Consider the following 21,432-nt stretch of genomic DNA (forward strand, 5'->3'; position numbering starts at 1 on the left):
AAATACTTTTCCACAATCCAAACAACCTTGAATTTTTTCAGATTTTTTGAGTGCTTCAGGCCTTCAGATAAAATCATTGAAAATTTCAAAAATCGAGATACGGCGGTATGAGCCGATGTAGTACTCGGAAATTTTTTCAGTTATTTTTCGCATTAAAAAACATAACCTCAATTTTTTTCAGATTTTTTCAGATTACCTAACGCACCTTTTGAAGCCAAAAACCGATTTTTTTGACGAAAATAATTTTTTTAGGACAGTACGGAGCCTCGAAAAATCTGAAAAAAATTTTTTCTTGTTTTTTTCATCAAAATACGTAATCTCAAATTTTTTCAGATTTTTTAATTGAAGGCGATAGCTTCTAGGGCCGAAAAATGCTATTTTTAACAAAAAATGGTTCCTAGAACCCGATGGTTCCGGTGAAAAAATTTGAAAATATTTTTTTTGAATTCCTTGTCAAATTTTAATAAATTTTGACCGTTTCAAAAGTTCGATTGAAGCTTCCTAGCTCATTTTAGAGCAGGACAAAGATTAGTGCAAAATATCTGAAGACGTTTCTGAAGACATTAAGGAATGATAAAACTCGTTTGATGCTCTAAAATGAGCTAGGAAGCTTCAATCGAACTTTTGAAACGGTCAAAATTTATTAAAATTTGACAAGGAATTCAAAAAAAATATTTTCAAATTTTTTCACCGGAACCATCGGGTTCTAGGAACCATTTTTTGTTAAAAATAGCATTTTTCGGCCCTAGAAGCTATCGCCTTCAATTAAAAAATCTGAAAAAATTTGAGATTACGTATTTTGATGAAAAAAACAAGAAAAAATTTTTTTCAGATTTTTCGAGGCTCCGTACTGTCCTAAAAAAATTATTTTCGTCAAAAAAATCGGTTTTTGGCTTCAAAAGGTGCGTTAGGTAATCTGAAAAAATCTGAAAAAAATTGAGGTTATGTTTTTTAATGCGAAAAATAACTGAAAAAATTTCCGAGTACTACATCGGCTCATACCGCCGTATCTCGATTTTTGAAATTTTCAATGATTTTATCTGAAGGCCTGAAGCACTCAAAAAATCTGAAAAAATTCAAGGTTGTTTGGATTGTGGAAAAGTATTTTTATGAATTTTTTCAGATTTTTTACTTGCTTCATGTCCTCAGAAAAAATATAGATCGAAAATGGACGTTTATACCGGAAGTGGGGGGTAGGAGGGGGGAGGGGGTCTAAAAATTTTTTTTTGGGACCTTTTTACCATGTACTATAACATACCAAAAGCGCGTCAAGATCGGTGACATACGTGCGCACGGTTTTGTAAAAAAGTATTATTTTGACCCATATATATAATATTTTATATATATATACGGACATCACACATTCATAGTGAAGTTTATTAGCATTACATAATCCGGAACTAGAGCTTTTTAAACACTCTTCTTAATTATTAATTTTTTTTGTATGTATAAACAATGTACATTAAGTAACATTTTGCCCTTTTATAAGCAAAAAACCCTTTATTTTTCATTATCTCTCTTTTATGTGCTGCAGTGCAGTGGCCTCTTCGATCTGCTGTTTTGGCCTCGTTCGCGTGTCGACGTTTTATATCTTCCTGCATTTTATCGATAATTCTTACAGTAATTATTAAGTTATACAATAAAGCTATACACAAATTTTTTTTACTGCTCCTGTCTAGAAAGTCCTTGTTTTTTTTCGTTATTTTTTTTTCGCTACTAAGAGAGACTCTATCCAATCGTTTATACGGACCGAGATCAACTATTCGATCTAGAAGTACACGTTTTCTCCGTGATTTTTATCATATATATTTTTTATAATACTGCTTCATTTTTTTTAATCGTCAGTATGCGTAAGAAAAATTTTGATTTTCCTTAGAGTCTGTAAAAAAGATATATTTTACAATGAAAATCCAAAAGTTCTCACGTCTATTTTATCCACATTGATTGCACATTATTATTTTTAGTCTCTCGATTCCCATAAATCTCAGTCCTAGAATATTTTCGAAAAGCACAAAAGTTCATATTCCATCGAGAGCAAATATATATTCATATAATATATATAACTGCGTTGTTTATTCGGCTTTACATAACTAGATTCGAATTAAGACATATGTTTTTTTGTTTTCTTTTATTTTATTCATTATAAATGCTTAAAAATATAAATTGCGTCCTTCCAAGGCTCATGGCAAGGGTGTCGGATTTTCTTCTTCACTCGTCGCCACAACGACCATCACGAAAAACCTGAACGAATATCATCGGTGCATAATAAGTTACAGGTGAAGTTAGCAAATATAACTAACGAGTCTCCGAATTGGGTCGCATAAATTCAATGACTGCACGTTTGAATTTTAAACTGCAGCAATACAATAATTATAATACATTATACAGGAGACAATCACATGTACCGTGTGTTATCGCTTGTCTTTTTCTTCTAATATAGGAACTTTTTCGATTTTTTGTTTTTTATTCACGAATTGAACTTCCTTCGTTTTTTTTTTTTAATATAAATTGATACTTAAGATTACAGCTAAAATCGATTCTTCATCCGTCACCCTTTCCATTGCGCGTTATTTAGACTCTTATGGACAAATCTTTTTTTATTTTCGAATCATCACGACTGTAAACTGTTTTGATAATTATTTACAAATTTTAGCTAATGCTCAAAACAAGCGAAATTACAAAGAAGCCATTTTCTTTCCTTTTTTGTTGTTGTTGTAAAATTGCATTATTTACCGGGTATTCAATTGAGTGCAATAAACCAATTTCAGAGCAACCTTTTTTTACCCTTTCCTTTTAATCTCTCGACTCGTTATATATCATACACTGCTCTAAGAGCATTAATTTATGAAAAGGTCGAAAAGTTAATATAGAATAATCGGAGTTTTGTCGAAGGAATTAAAAAATATGTTTACGAGCCGCTGGCTCAAAAGCTCTCTTACATTATTTTATATTTATAATTTTTTTTTACTGTACGTTTGGTTTCTTGCAATTTTTCGGCTCTTCGTTTTCACTTTACACATCATTAAGTTCTCTAGAATTATGTGCTGCAGCGTAAATCTTCGCCGCAAGCACCCATTGATGATTTTCCTCCGTTTCAATATAACTTTCATTTACACGAATAATTTTTTAGCATTTTCCATTTGTTATTTTTTGTCCGATCGCGCCTGAAGACATTAGCAAATGTTGTTAGTAGAGTTAGTCACTTTTTTTATGATAAGTTAATTTTAGACTACATGAATGTGTACTCTTCAATCTTCATACGTATATGAATATATATATTTTTTTCAACATTGATGACGCATATCTATTATTATTAATAAAAACTGTCAAATTTTTTTGGAATGGATTCTAAAAAACGTCAGGAAAACCATTTTGGCTTGATATTCATATAATTTTATTAAAATCAGTTCTCTGAGGCCGATAGAACAAAAAAAGGCTCTTGCCTGTTATGTATATTTATAATTATGTATAAGACATCAGCTAATTATGTATATCAAGGACCTCTTCGTCTATACCCTGTGCAAGTCGATCATTTTTTAATAATTTTTATTCTTAATTTATTTCAACACATTCTGCAAATGACAAATCAGAATTCTTACTGTTTAGTTCACTCTAATGCGCGGTACTTCATTTCAAATAATTATGTGTGATAGTGTTTCTCTTCGTTACAAGAGATTAGACACATTTTCATATGTATTAATCATTACAATCATTTAGTATTTTTATATATATAATATATTTATATATATAATATTTTATTTTATATTTATTTATTTATTTATATATTATATATAACTATCTATATATATTTATAATTATTTATAATCACGCCGATGCATTGTCTTCAAAAAAGCAGGAGCGTCGATATAATTATGCTACGCGAATCGAATAATAATAATAACTTCGTATGTACACGAAAAAATTGAAAATGGCTCGTAACCCGTCAATTCTTTTGTGTACAAGCATATGTAATAACGCTACCAAAAACGCAATAGAATATAATATAAGGATATATAAACGTAACGTCTCATCTTCTTCATCGTCTTATAATGCTAATGTTTTATAACGCGATTATAATCATTATTTATTTACGGTTTTCATAACATAATACATCGGATGTATATAACGAATCACCGAGTTACCACTGGTATTAAATACAATAATATAACGGTAAATAAAAGTGACTTGGGTCGTGTTCGTAGGGTTTGTTAAATAAAAAAGAATTGGCTTGAATGCCCAGTTGACGACGCAGCAATGTGAATAACTCGTCGCACAAATAAAAACCAAGTACACTGTTCTTTAAAGTGATACAAAAAATTAACAACACAGTTGAAAGCTTCGATATTTTGATTAAGATGCTTTTTATAAAGACTTAAGCATAATTTGTAAAACTATCGTAAATCCTAGAACGGCTCTTGATTCCGAGACAATTATCATTCGAATCTTACAAAAAAAAGCTTAATCGATAAAGAGTATTACTACGTAAAATATCGTCTTATTCTTAATCTTCGCAGATTGCGACTAACTATATGTATATTTATTTATCGGCTTCGCAGCCAATTGAAGAGATATTGCACGTTTTAAGTTAGAAGAGAAAATACACCCACCCACGATCTTGCGGAGCGAAACGTTTTATCTTTTGAATGCGAAATTAGAAAAATTTTTCTTCGTTGCAACGCTTTGATTTACTTTTTTTCGCACGCGCGTCGAGCACCAAATGTTCATCGATTATTTTTGTCTCTGTCGTTATACCCATGAATGAGTAAGAAAGTATCAAATCAACAAGTATATAGTATAGCACCATCAATTGTAAAGAAAGCAAACTTTGAAAAAATGTCAGTCTTTTCATAACTTTGCTCGATTACAAACGAGATTATATGGAAAATCAAAACATATATCATTAAAAATATTGCACTCAAGACGAAATTTACATTGATATGCTTGAAAATGAACATATTTCCAAATATATCCATTATCGTGACGCATGTCAATACGGTCTCACTCGTTCTCTTACAATATTCAATCATTACTAATGATAGATAACATCCGAACAATCCAACGATTGTCGTTTCTTTAAAAAAGATCAACGCCCACCGCGACGGCGATAGAAGTAGAAAACATGATTCTATATTACAATTCGCAATAACAATTATTATTTAAAAAAGATAAACAAAAAACCACGCGGGACCTTTGATGACCCCTTCTCATCAGTCTTTCTATATGATTCAACTTCGCCTCGTCCGATTTCGCTCCTGTAAAATCGTGAGCGGCGCGTACTTTGCTCACTTTGCGTCTTTCTCTCTTCGCGTGTTGTTGTGTGTGTATTTAAAAGTGTGAGAGTGTGTCTGTGTACGTGTATCGGTGTATAGTGCGTGTCAGTGTGTGAATGAGTGTAAAAATACACAGTAGTACGGTAAAAAACATCACGTTACATACAATCAAGCCCTTTGACATGTACACTTATTAATAATAATCGATGCATTATACACGCGCGCATTGAATTAATTTAATATATTTTCTCGACGTTACATCCTACCTATGTAGTAAAGTTTGAAAAAGTTGCGCCAAGGGGGAGGCCCCTTTGGCGCGACCAAATTTTTCTTCTTTCAAATTATTACGAGCAGCTCTCCTCGTTACAGATTATCGGGTGCGTTCATGTAGTCGCGCGACGACGACGAGGAAGACGTCGCTCTCGCGCCACCAGCAGCGTTGTCCGCATTACTCCCGGGTATCTGCCAGATCGAGGACTATCATACGCCGTCGTAGCCGGCCAGATCGACCGGCGGCCTGCTCGACGTCTGCTGCTGCAAGTACGAGGGCGGCGTCGACGAGGTGGCCGCCACGTCGGGACTGCTCACGGCGCCGTAGCCCTGATACGTGGGCTGAGGCGCGTGTATGGTGCCAGGCGACGGCGCCGACGAGTAGGCGTCGAAGGAGCTCGCGTACGGCGAGCTCTGGTAGCCGTAGGGATTGCCCATCGGATGGTGGCCGTGCAGGGACGGATGATGATGGGGATGATGGTGGCTCGGCGGCATCGCGGGATAGCCACGCTGCATGAGACTAGATTCGAGGCCGCCGAACACGTAGCCGTTGTTCGAGCTCGCCGCGGACATAGGCACCGGATAGTGCGGCCCGGGTATGACATTGGAGTACTGGTGGTGCTGCTGTTGCTGCTGCTGATGGCTCATACTGTTGCTCGGCGTGTAATTGCTCGAGGCGAGGTTCTCCACCGTGTAGGACTTGCTGTGTTGTTGCTGCTGTTGTTGCTGTTGTTGCTCGGGCTGTTGCTGCTGCTGTCTGCCAGCCATACCATAGGCCGGACTGCTGTAGCCGCCGTCGCTGCTGCCGTATATGCTCGTCTGAGTCGACAGCGGTGGACTGTAATTCGTCTGTTGGCCACCGCCTATCGACGACTGGTACGCCGACATGTATTGCTGCTGCTGCTGCTGTTGCTGCTGATGCATGCTCGAGTCCAATTTGTCCTGCAGCGACTCGTCACCGCCGCCCATGTGACCGCCGTGACTCAGCCTCTGACCGCCGCTCTCGGCTATACTGGGTATCTGGTCGACCAACGACTCGAGATCGCTCAGACTCTTGGACGCCACGTCTTGGCCCGACGATCTTTTAATACCTACAGTCGTAAAAAAACGTGTTATATTACGAAAATCAGTGAATGAGAATTAGTAGCGTTGATCGACTTACCGTACTGCTCGTGCGGGTGTGGCGACATCGAATGGGTGGGCGTGTGCTGCTGCTGATGACTGTGCGGCGGTGTCGGATGCGAGTGATGCGAGTGCTCGTCGCTCTGACTCATGGGCGTCGGCGCGCCTTGATGCTGCTGCTGCTGCTGCTGTTGCTGATGCTGATCCTGTTGCTGCTGTTGCTGTTGCTGCTGCTGTTGATCATGGTAACCCATGTAACCACCGTAGGCCGGATGCGACGGTGTGCTACCCGCTGGACTTCCGTGATCCGGATTGTACTGGGACTGCTGCTGTTGCTGCTGTTGCTGTTGTTGCATCGCCGCCGCATCGAAATCCGAGTGCTCCATACCGGGATTGCCGCTACCCGCTCCACCCTGTACACCGGGCGACGTCAGCGGCGACGGCTCGCCCATGTTGTTGTCCGACGACATGGCCGTGTTGATCTCCGAGGAGAGATCCGAGTGGCTGTAGGACATGGACAGGGACTTGGGGCTCTGGCTGTAGTGCTGCAGACTGTGCACGGGGCTCTGCTTGTTGTACGGACTGTCGGCCATACCAGCGTTGCCGCCGCCGTAGTACGCCTGCTGCTGCTGCTCGCTCATCGACTGCTGCGGATACGGGGCCATGTGGCTGAACGGCTTGGGCGGTGACATCATCTGCGAGGAGAAGCAGCTGGCCATGCCGCCGTAGCCGTCGGACATGGGTCCACCTGGGATACCTCCGCCCATCTGGTGATGATGCTGTTGCTGCTGTTGTACGGCAGCGGCCGCGGCTGCAGCCGCTTGGTACTCGCGTTCCTTGGCCTCTCGCTCGGCCTGCTTCTGTTGTTGGTGGATCTTCTTGGGGCGACCGCGACGCTTCTTGATCATTTCGCCGTTGGCGTCGCACTTCTCTACATCAGCGGGTGGCAGCTCCTCTGGATTCTTGATCTTTTTCGGTCTGCCTCGCTTCTTTTTGCCGGGTATCAGGCCTGGCTCCTGCTTCACTATGACACCTGAGAACACAAACAATTCGGCAGGGGGTTAAAACGAGAAAAGGTTCTCACTACTGTGCTTTTCAACTCTGTCGGAGCAAGTCGGACCAAACGCGCCTTCGGCTAGTAGTTGCGCGATGGTCGGGCCTCACCGACGAAAGATCGAAAAAACAAAGTACCGTCGACGAATAGACCTTCACCATCGTAATCCTCGTAAGCCGCCGTCACGCCGCCCAGCGGTACTTTTTTGTCCTCGCTGCCGAGCAGTCCGCCGCCCACGCCGCCCTCGTGCTCGCGCTTCTTCAGCTTGGTGTCGGCGAACACGATGTCGGACTCGTCCAGGTGCGTTATCGTGCCATTGAGATAGTCGCGGAACTTTTTCAGGGCCGCGTAGTACGGCACCTTGTCGGCGGCGCGCGGCAACTGTGCGCAGCGCGCGCTGCTCGATGGCATAACCCACATGTACTGTAATAATGATAATTATAAAAAATTAAATAAACAACAGAAAAAGTTGAAGGAAAAATTTTTGTTTATTAATAAAAATCCTTACTGTGCTGGTGCCTTCGAGTAGCTGGGGCTGTCTACCGAAACCGAACTCCTTTTTGCCGGAAAAAACTTCGTAAATTAGCTTGCCGTTGAACACGGCGATTTTGGGCTTGTACTTTTTTAACTTCTCTAAAAGTATAAGGCTTCCTGCAACATTGCGAAAGAAAAAAGGAGATATTAGTTAATTATCGACTATAGTGGTACTTCCTCGCACAAAGTTGATCGATATAGCGAAGCATTTTATCGTGTACATAATAAAAAAAAGCATATCGCGATTTCGTATACCATACGAGTCGTATCGGGGTGATCGGTCGTCGTCGGCGCATGCCCAGCGACAAAGAATAAATTTTCACAAAAGAGAGAATACACTCAAATGCACAGTTTATTAAGCAATTTGTCACTTGGTTGTCGTACGATGCAGCGTAGTTCGATCGTGTACACATTTATGCACACACGGATGCAGTATCATTCACGGTATCAGCTTGAGCTTTAAAGTGTACGCTTCCGTAAGAAATCGTATTATACGCTCAACTGTTTAATAGTTGCACGAGGCGCTCTCTCTCCTGTATATACCACTCGGTGCAAATTATAAAGCGAGAGAGAGAGAGAGAGAGAGAGAGAAAGAGAAAAGCCGCTATATGCAGCGCGCGATCGAGCTCGAGAGCACTCGAAAAGTATGAAAAAAAAGAGGAGGAGGAAATGAACGAACGAGCGAGCGAGCGCGCGTATTATTTATCTCATCAATTCGCGGGGGAGTAATCAAACGGTCATCGGTCTCTCTCTCTCTCTCTCTCAGCTTGTGTATACACAATATACTATACTATATAGAAGCGCAGCGCGCGCGCCTGCATACATGTATCTAAGACGCGGCAGCGGTGAGAGCTCGAGAGAGAGAGAGAGAAAGAGAAGAGGGGAATGAATGGATTGAGGGCACCTGTTGTTCCGCGACCTCTTCTCTCTTTTCCCTCTGCTTGTACGTAGTTCGGAATATATATATATATGTACAGTATAGAAGCGGTAGTAGTGGTGGTTGCGCGACGAAGGGTACAGCAGAGAGAGAACAGTTAAGAGAGTCCGCGGATCCGCGAGGAGTAGCACGTGGGAGGCTTGCGCACACTCGCGAGTCAGTATAGGGGGACGAAACGACGACTACACCCCCTTCGGTGAATCGCGGGTGGCGCGGACTTTGTACCACCACCGCGCACGAGCTTCTTCTTTTTGCGTGTGTGCCTCGTTTTTCTTTCTTCTCTCTGTTTGTTTCATTTTAACTCTTGATTTATCGCGCGACGACGAGACGTCGTAGTATAAATATAGCGCACGAGTAGTACAGTGACCCGTTTTATACGTGTACGAGTAGTTTTTTTCTTTTACGAACCTTCTTTGATTTCTTTACGGGTGAGATCGGCGCTGCCTTTGGTGGCCCTGGCCACCATGTTCGTGAAGCCGATGCCGAGGCGCAACAGTTTGTAGTCATCGTCGGCTGTTAATGGCTCTGGTGTCAGGCCGCTCAGATGTAGACACTTCCCTGCAAGCAGACAAGAGAAAAAAGCAAAATGAGTAAAAGATATTGAAAATGAAAACAAATTAATAATGTAATCAAATCCAATAATTGTAGATAGTAATCGATATATTAAGTAATCGATCCGCGGTCGTTCAACTCTCGCCGCCTCTGTCACTGTTTACTCGCTATCTCTAACCAATAATTGATTTATATCCATACGCGTCGAGACATTGTCGTCGAACGCCAATTACGATATAATACGGCCGCTAAGCCGCACACGCGCCGTGATCACCGCCACGCGCACATGTCTGACTAAACTTGAACCCAGACTACTTGATATACGTACGTACGTATAAACTTTGTGGTGGCGTCGGCGGCGTTATACGATAATCGAGAGTAAAGGCTATAATACTCCAGCAACGTAGAAAAGAAAAAGGCTCAAGATTTACGATGCAAAAGCTTTGGTAGTACGTGTCTGCGCGTCTATATAGCCGCAGCAGCAGTCTCACTTATATATTATAAGTTTCGCGACCTAGTGTGCAGCTAGCGAGAGCTGCGAGTTTCGAGGCAACGACACCGGGGGAGGGAGAGAGCGAGGAAAATTACTCGCGACCTTGACAGAGAGAGCAGCAGTAGCTACGATATTCTCTCGCTCTATCTCTCTCGGGCTATAACGGCGTAGCAGCAGCAAACTTCGCCCAACAAAGTTAGCCGGTGAACCAAGCAGTATCGCACACTATACACCTATACGTTATAATTTAGTCTCTCTCGCTCTCTATCTCGCTCTTTCTCGTACGAGCAGCGCAAACTTGCCGCGCCAGGGCTAGTAGTAGTAGTAGTAGTAGTAGTAGTAGTAGTAGTATAAGTCTAAGGAGAGAGAGAGAGAGAGAAAAGAGAAGCGCAGAGAAGATGAACGAACCACCATCGCGCGTATACGTACGTACGTAGTATACAGTATATAGAGCTTCTCTCTCTCTCTCTCTCTCTCTCTACTTGCCAACAGTTCTCCAACAAACTTTATCGAGACTAGACTTTCTCTTCTGGGGCTGCTGGAATACCGATACACACGCAAGCTCGCTCGCACGTGTATATATAAGTAGTAGTATACAGTCGCAGCGGCAGCGGCCTCAAACTTTCCGATTGTACAACACTTCTCTCGTGTGCAGCGAAGAAGTTCTTTTTTTTTTTTTAAACTTTTTCTTTTTCCTTCTTCTTCTTCTTCTTCTCCTTTTGCGCGCGAAAACTTTTGCTCGGAGCAGGGTTCACCGAAACTGACTGACTGCTGCAAGCTTGCTACAAAGATGCGCCGTCGCAGAGGCATTATATAGCCAGAGAGAGTTCATGTTCGACTCTTCTTCTCTTTCTCTCTGTCGCTCTCGGTCTATATTCAACTACGCAGGTCAAAACCTAGTCGGTGAGCTTTCGTCAACCCCTGCTGCTGCACTGGCTGCGTCTAGGAGGAAACTCTATAGCGTTTACATCCCGAAACTTTTGGGTAGTACAGAGAGATACAAGATACGCAGTTTTAGGTTCTCCTCTATGTATGTGTGTGCGTGTATATCGTGTTCCTCTTTCGCCATACTATATATACGCGACTACTACGCGTTAAGCGCGATGAGCTTTTAGGTAAAAAGCTTCGAGCTCGTTACTATACACACACACACATATATATATACAACGGGGATTGGCCAAACGGGAAAAGAGACGCGCGGCACGGGACATGCATCCACACACATACACACACACATGAAGACAGATCATACACAAATACATATACAGTGTACGCGTGTACGTACGTACGAGTGCAGGGAATATGAATATGTACTTAGTGCTAATGGATTTTGTCGGATATGTATGTTTCAGCTCGCTCTCTGTCTCTCGCTCGCTCTTTTACTCGCTGTCGGATACATATCTCCGTGTGTTCTCTCTCTTTCTCTCTCTCGCGAGCGATGCGTGTATACGTATACATGGCATGGCGCATTTATATATAAGCACAGTTAGCTCGTACGTACATGTCAATGCTCGTATGCGAGTGAGCGAGAGAAAGAGAGAGAAAGAGAGAAAACGGGAAAAGGGGGAGAAGGGGGGTTTAACACGATGATTACGTACCGTATATAACGGTTGTACATACACGCGTATATATACAGTACACGGGTTTATGCAGCGAGCAGAGCTACCAAAAAAATCCATTATCCAGAACACGAAAAAGAGCTGTATCGAACGCAGCAGCAGCGACGAGAACCCCCTGACGAATAATTCGCATGGATGGATGGATCACACGTTCTAGCTCTACTACTGCGTTTTATATGAGTGTTTCTGACTAACTTTTAAAATTGCACGTACTGATGTGTAAGTCAGGTAATTTACCATGCACAGTTCTGAAATTTTATCAGGGTCTTTAAGAAGACTTGAGAGATCTACACTTTTATTTTTGAGCGTTTTGGTGGCCCGTCCTTTTTGTATCGCACGTTTGAAAATCGATTTTACTCTTGAGTCAAAAAACGTACTGCGAATAAAATAAATTTTCGATAGCTTCTTAAAAAATGGACTATTAACCAAATGATCTGAAATTATCATGTTACCTTCCTTTATTCACATACTTTAGAAAAATTTGTGACCTGAACTTGATCCTCCTAAATTGGAAATTTCCCAGAATGTTTTCCGCGCGTACTGGATTATTTGAACTTTTAGCTTTTTTTATACATTTTCATTTTTTACAATGGACTATTGTTTTTTTTTATATCTGTATACATGTTTAAAAAGGGCTGGAAAAGACGAACAAAATGAGCCCAACCAGAACTCTGTCCCTTATTTAATAAGAATTGTACGCTGGATTGAACATTCGATAATCCTGCGTTAATCACTTAAAAATTTTTGAAAAAAATTTTTTTTTCATGAAATTTTTTTCTACTATGAATAAATTAATTAATTTATAAAAAAAATTTTTTTCATGGGAAATTTATAAACAATTTTTATAAACAATTTTTTTTTTTCATGAAAAATTTTTATAAATATATTTTTTTTCATGAAAAATTTTTTTCTTATCATGAATAAATAAATTATTCAACAAATAATTTTTTTTCACACACTTTCTTTTTTTATTTAAAAAATTTTGCTATATCATCAAGGGCAAGGCCGTAAAAAAAAAATTTTACATTTAATTCATTTATAATGACTACGCAATTCGCCTACGTAGATAATTATGTGCGGGATGATATAAGTAATGTCACATGAAAACACATGAAAGAAAAAGGGGTTTTTTCGCTTCAAAAAGTGCATAAGGAAACTTGAAAAAATCCAAAGAAATTTAAGGTCATGTTTTTCAATGCATAAAACAGAGAAAAAAATTTTCGAGTTTGATATTGGCTCGTATCGCCGTATATAAATTTTCCAAATTTTTAATTATTTTATCTGAAGGCCTGAAGCCCTCGAAAAATCTGAAGAAATTCAAGGTGCTTAGTTTTGTTGATATGTACTATTATGAATTTTTTCAGATTTTTTAATTACTTCAGGGCTTCAGAATGAATATAAATAAAGAATGGACGTTTATAGGGGTGGAGGGGGTAGGAGGGGGGGATGGGGAGTAAAATTTTGGCTTTAGGATTTTTTTACCATGTACTATAACATATCAAAAGCGCATCTAGATCGGTGTCATTCGAAAATTTGAAGAAGTTTTATTTTGACCCACATTTAAATCGGGTTTCCCAAATGGACTATGGAGGAAAATAAAGCCCAAAGTTATTTTTGGGATTCTTTGTTGATAATATTCAAGAAAAATTCATTCCGGATACTGTGCCGCTAAATTTTTCATCAAAAATTTTTTTAGGCGTTATTTTAAAAGTTAGTCAGAATCACTCATATACGATCACTGTACGAGTTTCGGGCTCGTGATCTTTGGTTCGGAGCCTTTTTTTCATCATTATAAGCGGCGATGATTGCAATAATAATGCTTCGACCGATATATACGTATACAGTTTGCGCGTTTATTCTGGCACGCGTCAATCTTGTGAAGGATACGCGCGTTCCACGAAGGTACGCAGGTACGTACGTACGCGTTTTCCTATGTATACAACGCGCGTATGTATAAGTAAAAGCGTCTATATAGATATATACGCCCATATAAATCGCTGCGGGCATATAACTCTGCACAAGAGCTTTTTCGCTCTTTCAGCCGTATTCGCTCACACGCACACACATATACACGCCAACAGACATATATAATACGGACACAGACGGCTTCTCGTATACTGTGTGAGCTTGCATATATAGGTATAGACACACACACACGTTTGTCAGAGAGAGAGAGAGAGAGAACATACATACGCACTCGCGTTTCGCAAGCTCGCAGAGGGAGAAAGAGAGAGAGAGCTTATATACATGAATTCGTTGTTCCCAAAAAATCAATAGCTCCGACGAGTCCAAGATTTTCGCTTTTCCAGTTCTGTATACGTACGCAGATTTTGGTTTTTCTTCCATATGTGCTTATATTTTTCTCGTGCAAAAATATTAATGAACGAAACCGATCGCGAGCGAGACGATCTTTTTTTCTCGCTCGCTCGCATGCGCGCGCGCGGACAATTGCGATAGGCTGCTGCCTGCCGCGGCCGAAGGGCAATCGGTTCGCTGATACGCGCGAAAAAAATCTTTTCCAATTGGAATTCATATTGATTCTAGGTTAGGTTCAACGAGCTAAAATATATTATATATCAGAAGTCTAAAAATTCTACCAACTGCTCCAATACACGCGTACTCTCGCACCGCAATGTATAAGCTTGCGTACAATAGTACGTACAAGCGCGAGCGTGAGATAATCGATCGTTGTACGCACGCATCTGCGTACGCTGTGCACATGAATTTGCAATTGTCCCATGATAATGTGCCAAATTAATGCTTCGACGATTTCAAAAGATCGCAAATTCTAACGCGCGCGCTGGTTGCACGTACACGCGCGAGAGAATCGCGACACACGCGCACATCGTATACATATTATAGAAATATCGAAAAACCAAACGAGAATTAACATAGTCTCGCACGCGCCACTAATTAATTACAATAATAACGATGAATAATGCAAGCTGAGCATTTATATTATTATATACGCGCGTGAGCTTTGTGACTGGCGCGCAGTAGCAGCAGCACCTTTGTATAATACAGTGCCAAGGATCCTATTAGCGTAATCGCAATTGTTTAAAGCGCCTCTCGTCGTGATGACGATTTGACTGGAAAGAGGCGAGAAAGTTTACATAGGCAGTAGTTACTCTTTATTCGTTTTTTGTCATGTACCACTGCGCGTATACTTTTTTAAAAGCTTCTATTGCGTGCGTATCGAGAGTAAGAGAGAATAATAATATAATGGTTCACCTTTTGGCAGAAAAAGCTCTCTGTCTGCTCTACTGATGCAAGTTGGAGCAACGCTGTGACTCGTTATTCTGCTCCATCGAGCGCTTCTTCTCTATTATTTTTTCTCGTTGTTGCTGTTATATCGTCGTTGTCAAATCAACACGCACGCACGTACGAAAAATAACCGTTTCTAACTCACTCGCCAGTTTTCTTAATCTATCTCGGCAGCCTGGCTAAAAACTAGGATTACCAGTAACAACAACAACGGCACACAGAAACAGCCAAGACATCGAAGAGGAACTTTTTTAGCAATGACAACAACAACAACAAAACTACCTAAAAACGCACAGTTCTACGCACTTTTACACACAGCACTCGCCGTAATAGAATATCAAAGTAAATTCGGGTTTCCTTTTTCGAACCAGAGAGTAATATAACACACCGAGTAGCGCGCAGTGCACAGTAAAAGCTCACTACTAGCAGCGGAAAATATACGGGCTGCTGCTACTTCGGCTTCGGTTGCTGCTGCTGCTGCTGCTGCAGGATCGGACCGGGCAAGCAACGACAAAACAACTGACGACCCACATACTCTCTTCTCGTTGGGTTGGCTGCTCCTTTTTCAGCAGTATATAGCTATGGCACATCCCTCCTCTCGCTCGCTCTGGCTCGACACACGCAGTAGCAGTAGCAGCAGCAGCCGCTCCTCTCCCTCCCACGCTTCACCTACCCTTCTCTCTCTTCATCCCCGGGAGTAGTATCCTCCTCCTCCGCCTCCCTCCGCCCACCCACCCTTCATTCTCTCTCTCTCTCTCTCGCTCACGCGCTCGTTCGCTCGCTCAACTCTCTGCTGTACTGTGCTGGTTGCTGCTGGCTGCTTCTCTCTCTCTCTCTCTCTCTCTCTTTATCTCTATCTCGCTCACTCCACTCATTATGTAGTATATATCTGTATGTCTATGTATATAAAAATATATATACCCGACTGCTTGTATTTCATATACATGTATAGCACACGAGGATGGATGCATCGCAGATTCGACCCTTTCCTCTTTTCGCCCTCTCTCTCTCTGTTTTCAACTCTTTGCCGCGCGCTACACACAGTCATGCCGGTTACCATTGCTCTCTTTCACTCGCCGAGTATTATATAGCCCCGTGTATAATATGCGTACATGTATTTGCACATATAGCCAGCAGCCAGTTACTGAAAATCGATCCTACTTTCCACTTACATACATATTATGTACACGTATTTATATTATTTGAACATTCACGGTACGTGCAAGCACACATACAGAATCAGAAATGAACACGTTTGAAAATTTAAATCCCAAAAATATACGTATGCTTACACGCGAGAGGTAGTACAACTTTCTCGCAGCAGCAGCAGGCAAGTATCAAAAGGCTCTTATTATCTATCAATGTATTATGTGTGGGCAAGCACAAGTATATAAGAGCGAAAAAAATCGAGTGATATGAAAAATCGGACACAGTACGCGCGACGGCAGTAACAGCAGTAGAGTACAGCAGCAGCAACAGCAGCAGCGCGAGCGAAAAAAGGCATACAGACACACGCGTGGGCACGCTCGCAAGCTCTGCCGTGCGGAGCGAAGCTTATACTTTAAAAAGAGAGAGCGAGCGAAAAAAAGAAGAAAAGTGCGGAGCTTAGAGGCGAGCGAGCTTGCGAGCGAAAGCTCGTGCAGAATCACGTTTGCGCAGGACTAAACTGCGATTCAATACCGTGATTATCTTCTTTTTTATACATATTTTTTATTCTTTTTTCGCTCTCTCTCTCTCTTTCTATACTTTTTTTTCTTTACGACCTTTTCTCTCGTTGCCACGCCGTCGGGCGCGCGCGTGCATAGATGTGCGAATGAATTATTCATTCCGCCTAGTATTGTGCTTACTTATGCTGTCGCGATGAGTACGACGAGAGAATGAGAGAAAGCGCAACGGCAGTAGTGCGCTAGCCATACGTGGTAAAGGATTATAATTAAATGGTAAAAAGTATAGGGATTACTAGATCCGAGTGCCACAAAATGCGCGCGCTGCCGAGTCGTCAAAAATGTCTCTCATGACGACGACTAAGCGTGTGCTACTTTAATTCACAATTATCGGATTATCAAAACTGTGCGTGTCTTTTGTTTTACGAAATCCTAAAAAAAAAAATTCTTCGACGCACTCGATTTTCATTGAGCTCGTTCGTACGTAGCTATGATGCATAATCTTTTTAATAAATATATAAATAAGCGCACGTGCACTTACGCGAAAAGCGCCTCCGAAAATCTAACTGTTCATCCATAATTCAAGTCGTACACGCTTTGCAAGCTCGATTTGCACGCGCTCGTGCTTTATGTATACACACGCGCGCGGGCTAGAAACTACTGCTATACGCACTCGACGCGATGAAAGAAAAAAGAAAAGAAAAAAATGAAGGTGCTAATTTAATAAAGCCGGGTGAGAGCGAGAAGCCGGTTAAAGAGGAAAACGCGTATATGGCTTTTCACATCTGGGACTCGATAAATCACTTGCGCGCGAGCCGCTACTGCTACAGTATGCGGTGCCGCGAAAGAGAAAGAGAGAGAGAGAGAGCCACAGCGCGCGAAACGACTTGAACTTGAGCGCATTGCCGAATCAGCCATAAATCAAGAGAGAGAGAGAGAGATCCCCCCCGCACCAACCCCCCTGCGCCAAGGTTAAAAGTCTCTTTACGGTCTAGCGATTTATTACAAACATTACGTAATAGAAACGACGTAGCGTAGGATATATAGAGTTAGCATATTGTAATGCAGGGGCGTATACACGGACTATAGAGCAGATAGTACAGTAGCAACTGAGAGAGAGAGAGAGAGAGAGAGAAAAGGCAGGTAGGAAAAAGTCAGCCTCGCGTATATAACGCGCTCATCCCTGCTGCTGTAGCTGCTACTGATGCTGATGCAAGCAACTGCACATATAGCTAGTAATGCCTTTATATACGTGTGCACTCGTGCATCGACTCGTGTATCTGTGTTTGTGTGTTCGTGGGTGTAAGGGTGGCAGCTATATCCATATAGATATATATAAAATAGCGCATAATGTAACCACCAACACACACAGGGCGCCCCGTTGTAGGGCCGCGCTCGTTGGTGAACGACAGAGAGGGTAGAGCAGAGTAGAGAGAGAGTACTTCCTCTCGTTCAAACTCGTTCTCTCTCTCTCTCTCTCTCTCTTTGTGTACGTGCTATATATATGCTGATGCTATACAGATGTATGTATACTATATAGTAGTATATGCACGGTCGAACGAAGGGTTGAAAGTTGGTTGGTAGTAATAGTAGTGGTGGTGGTTGTGTGTGTGCTGCTGCTGCTGCTGCTGTGCTGCTGTTTTCCACCACCTCCTCCCTCTCTCTCTTTTTACCCTCCACAACCCTCTTTCCCGCCGCCCGCGCCGCGCTGGGCTCCCTTTTTAAGCCCTCCCTATGAGACCAACAGCAGCAGCAGCGGTGGAATATATATACGTATATACACAGGAATACACAGTAGGGCGCCTCTCAAACCCCCCGGAAAGAGAGAGAGAGAAAGAGAGGAAGTGGAGGAAAGAGGAGGAGCAGGAGGACTAGCTGCAGCTACGCAGCAGCAGCAGCGGCAGTAAAGCAAGCTTTTGCCATATACCATATACTATACCCAAATATACGTATATAAATATATCTTGCATATCTGCTCACCGACGACCTCTCTATGTATCCTGGCGGCATTAGCCCTAACGCGTGTACGTTCGTCTATAACCAGTACCAACCAAACTACCATACTGTATATCACCAACCAACTCATGCAGAGGGACACCCACTGTTAACCCCCTGTACACATATACGCATACCTTTTTATATAAGTGCGTGTTGGTTGCGCGTACCTAAGTATATATGCTAGGCTAGACGCGAATGAACGCGCGCCCGACCCTCGCCGCCGCCGCCGCCACTCATTATGGTTACACAGCGTATCGCGCGGCGCGCTCGTGCCTACCTACCTCACTCGTTCCCCTTTAGCCCATGCGAACTGCTATATGTGTACGTATGAGTATATGAGTTATAAGCATACGTGTGTGTATGTACCCTAGAGCACCAGCCCTTCGTCTATAGAGAGCTACTGCACACACACACACACACACACACACACACACACACACACACACACACACACACACACACACACACACACAGAAAGAGAGCTCGCTATAGCTAGGCTAAGCAACGTATATTGAGCTTCGCACATCTGCGTGGGTGATGCAGGCTGCTTCTCTCCCCATGTCTGTGTGTATGAAAGTGTGCGGCAGAAGAAGTAGAAGAAGCTTATACCCCCTGCTGTGTGTGTGTGTGAGTGTTTGCAAGCTGCTGCTGCTGCTGCTGCTGCTGCTGCTGCTGCTGCTGCTGCTGCTGCTGCGCGAGTAAATGAAAGAGAGAGAAAGAGAGCGAACTAGGTTTCCTAGCGACGACCGCTCGACGCCTTGAGTACTAGACGAGTACGCAAGCACGCACACACACACACCTACTAGCATGCAGCATCAACAGCAGCAGAACCCACACTTTATCCGGCTTCTATATACGTACATTACGTACACATCTATATAACTCTATGTATATATATGCTCGCGCGCCCTCGAGAAAGAGAGAAGCTTTAGCTGCTGCTGCCTTGGCTTTTCTTCTATATATCTGCAACTACTATACTGCTACTATATTGCGAGCTGTAGCTCTGCCACTGTAGCGCGAACTACTACTAGGATGCGGCTGAATCTGTATTATTATTACACGTGCGCTCATACACACGCGCGCGTACTTAGGTGCTTTCTATACAAGAGATATCTGTGTGTGTGTGCGAGTGTGTGAGTCTGGGCGCGACTAGATATAACGAGACTCGCACTTTATCTCTCGCTCTGCTCTCTCGAGCACTACATGAAGCTTACATACTTCAGAGCAAGAGAAGACGAATAAGAAGAAGAAGACGACGACGACGACGACGACGACGACGAAGAAGAAGAAGAAGAAGCATCTATGTATACGAGCGAAGCTACAAGACGCTACACGTACACACACAAATACGCGAGCTTTCTTGCAATTTGGTATAGCTACAGTATGCCGAGTCAAGAGAGACCATCGATGCCTGGTGCTCTGCTCTGCTGCTACCGACGACGAAGACGACGATCCTCTCGAGAGATACAATCTTTTCTCTACGACCTAACGTGTATAGGTACGTGGCAGCGGCGACGGAGGAGTTTTACGTGCATGCGGGAACGCAAGCACACGCAAACACGAGGATCGAAAATAGCGACGACGAAAAAAAAAAAGAAAAACGGAATCGAAACGAAAAATAAAAACCCAAGAGAGTTTTATCATTACAACCCGGCGCGAATCCAATGCAACGACGACAACGACGACGACTTTGAGTGTACGTTTAAAATTGACCAATTCTCGTATCGGGGGGCCGTGCCACGCCGCTTGATACGTATGACGAGCTTGCAAGCTCGATCGAGACACGTCGAGCGGCCCCGCGCGCACGAGAGATAAGCAGCAAATTGGTCGATTCGTTATAAAATATTCACGATACGGGCGCGCGCTTATATTTATACAAACGTAAAAAAGTGTCGGCTAATTAATTATCGCCCATTAAATAACACAAAAAATGAGATAGCGCTGCGGTATGTGTGTTAATCGTCCGCTTTATAATACCGCATTCATATATACGTGTATATAATTATAAACGCTCGTTCCAAAGCCGGTGGATACGAAGACGCGATGAGAAATATTACCATTTTCATTGGCATAAATGTACCTCTCTCTCCCTCTCTCTCTCACTTCGTCGTGTCGACGATATAATTGCCAGCTGCGCGTACCTACATTTGCACCATTTGAAAATCTCTCTTTTTCATAAATATTAACGGCTTCGAGTGCGAGAGAGAGAAGAGCACAAAAGGAAGAGTGGAGAAAAAAAAGCAGCAGAGTTGATTGGCGCGCATCAGGCAAATACGGTATATATAATTAGACTCTAATGAGTACATCGACATGCTAGTTTATATAATGTACCTCTCGATATGCAGTCACGCTTAATCGTACGTACTGAAGAGCGCGAGATTCTCTGATTCGTTGTGCGGTTCTCGGAGAGAGAAAAAAAATACGACTTGGATTTATCGAAAATCTTGTCTCTCTCTCTCCCTCAATTATTGTTGTACTAACCCTGAATAACTGTTGTATATCGTTGTTATTGTGTTCAATTATTGTTGTACGACCTTATTAACCTTATTTAGCCGTACGGTGGAAACACCTATAGGCGTAATAAAATGTGTATCAATCAATCCCTCTCTCATCGTTCGAGTGCAGCAGCAGCAGCAGCAGCAGCAGAAACTCGAG

General features: G+C 42.3%; 1 protein-coding gene across 1 annotated transcript; it reads right to left on the reverse strand.

The window, feature by feature from the left end:
- Positions 1–1,281: 1,281 nt before the first annotated feature.
- On the reverse strand, positions 1,282–15,990 carry LOC106657129 (putative uncharacterized protein DDB_G0291608). Its single transcript, XM_023458792.1, has 7 exons — positions 15,982–15,990; positions 15,083–15,173; positions 9,596–9,745; positions 8,225–8,367; positions 7,854–8,139; positions 6,703–7,695; positions 1,282–6,631 (listed from the first exon to the last, which is right to left on the reverse strand). Exons 1-7 carry the CDS (start codon positions 15,988–15,990, stop codon positions 5,751–5,753), a joined length of 2,553 nt encoding a protein of 850 aa, XP_023314560.1. The 3' UTR covers positions 1,282–5,750.
- Positions 15,991–21,432: the final 5,442 nt, after the last annotated feature.

The sequence above is a fragment of the Trichogramma pretiosum genome, unplaced genomic scaffold, assembly GCF_000599845.2.
Source record: "Trichogramma pretiosum strain Unisexual culture from Peru unplaced genomic scaffold, Tpre_2.0 scaffold106, whole genome shotgun sequence".
NCBI lineage: Eukaryota > Metazoa > Arthropoda > Insecta > Hymenoptera > Trichogrammatidae > Trichogramma > Trichogramma pretiosum.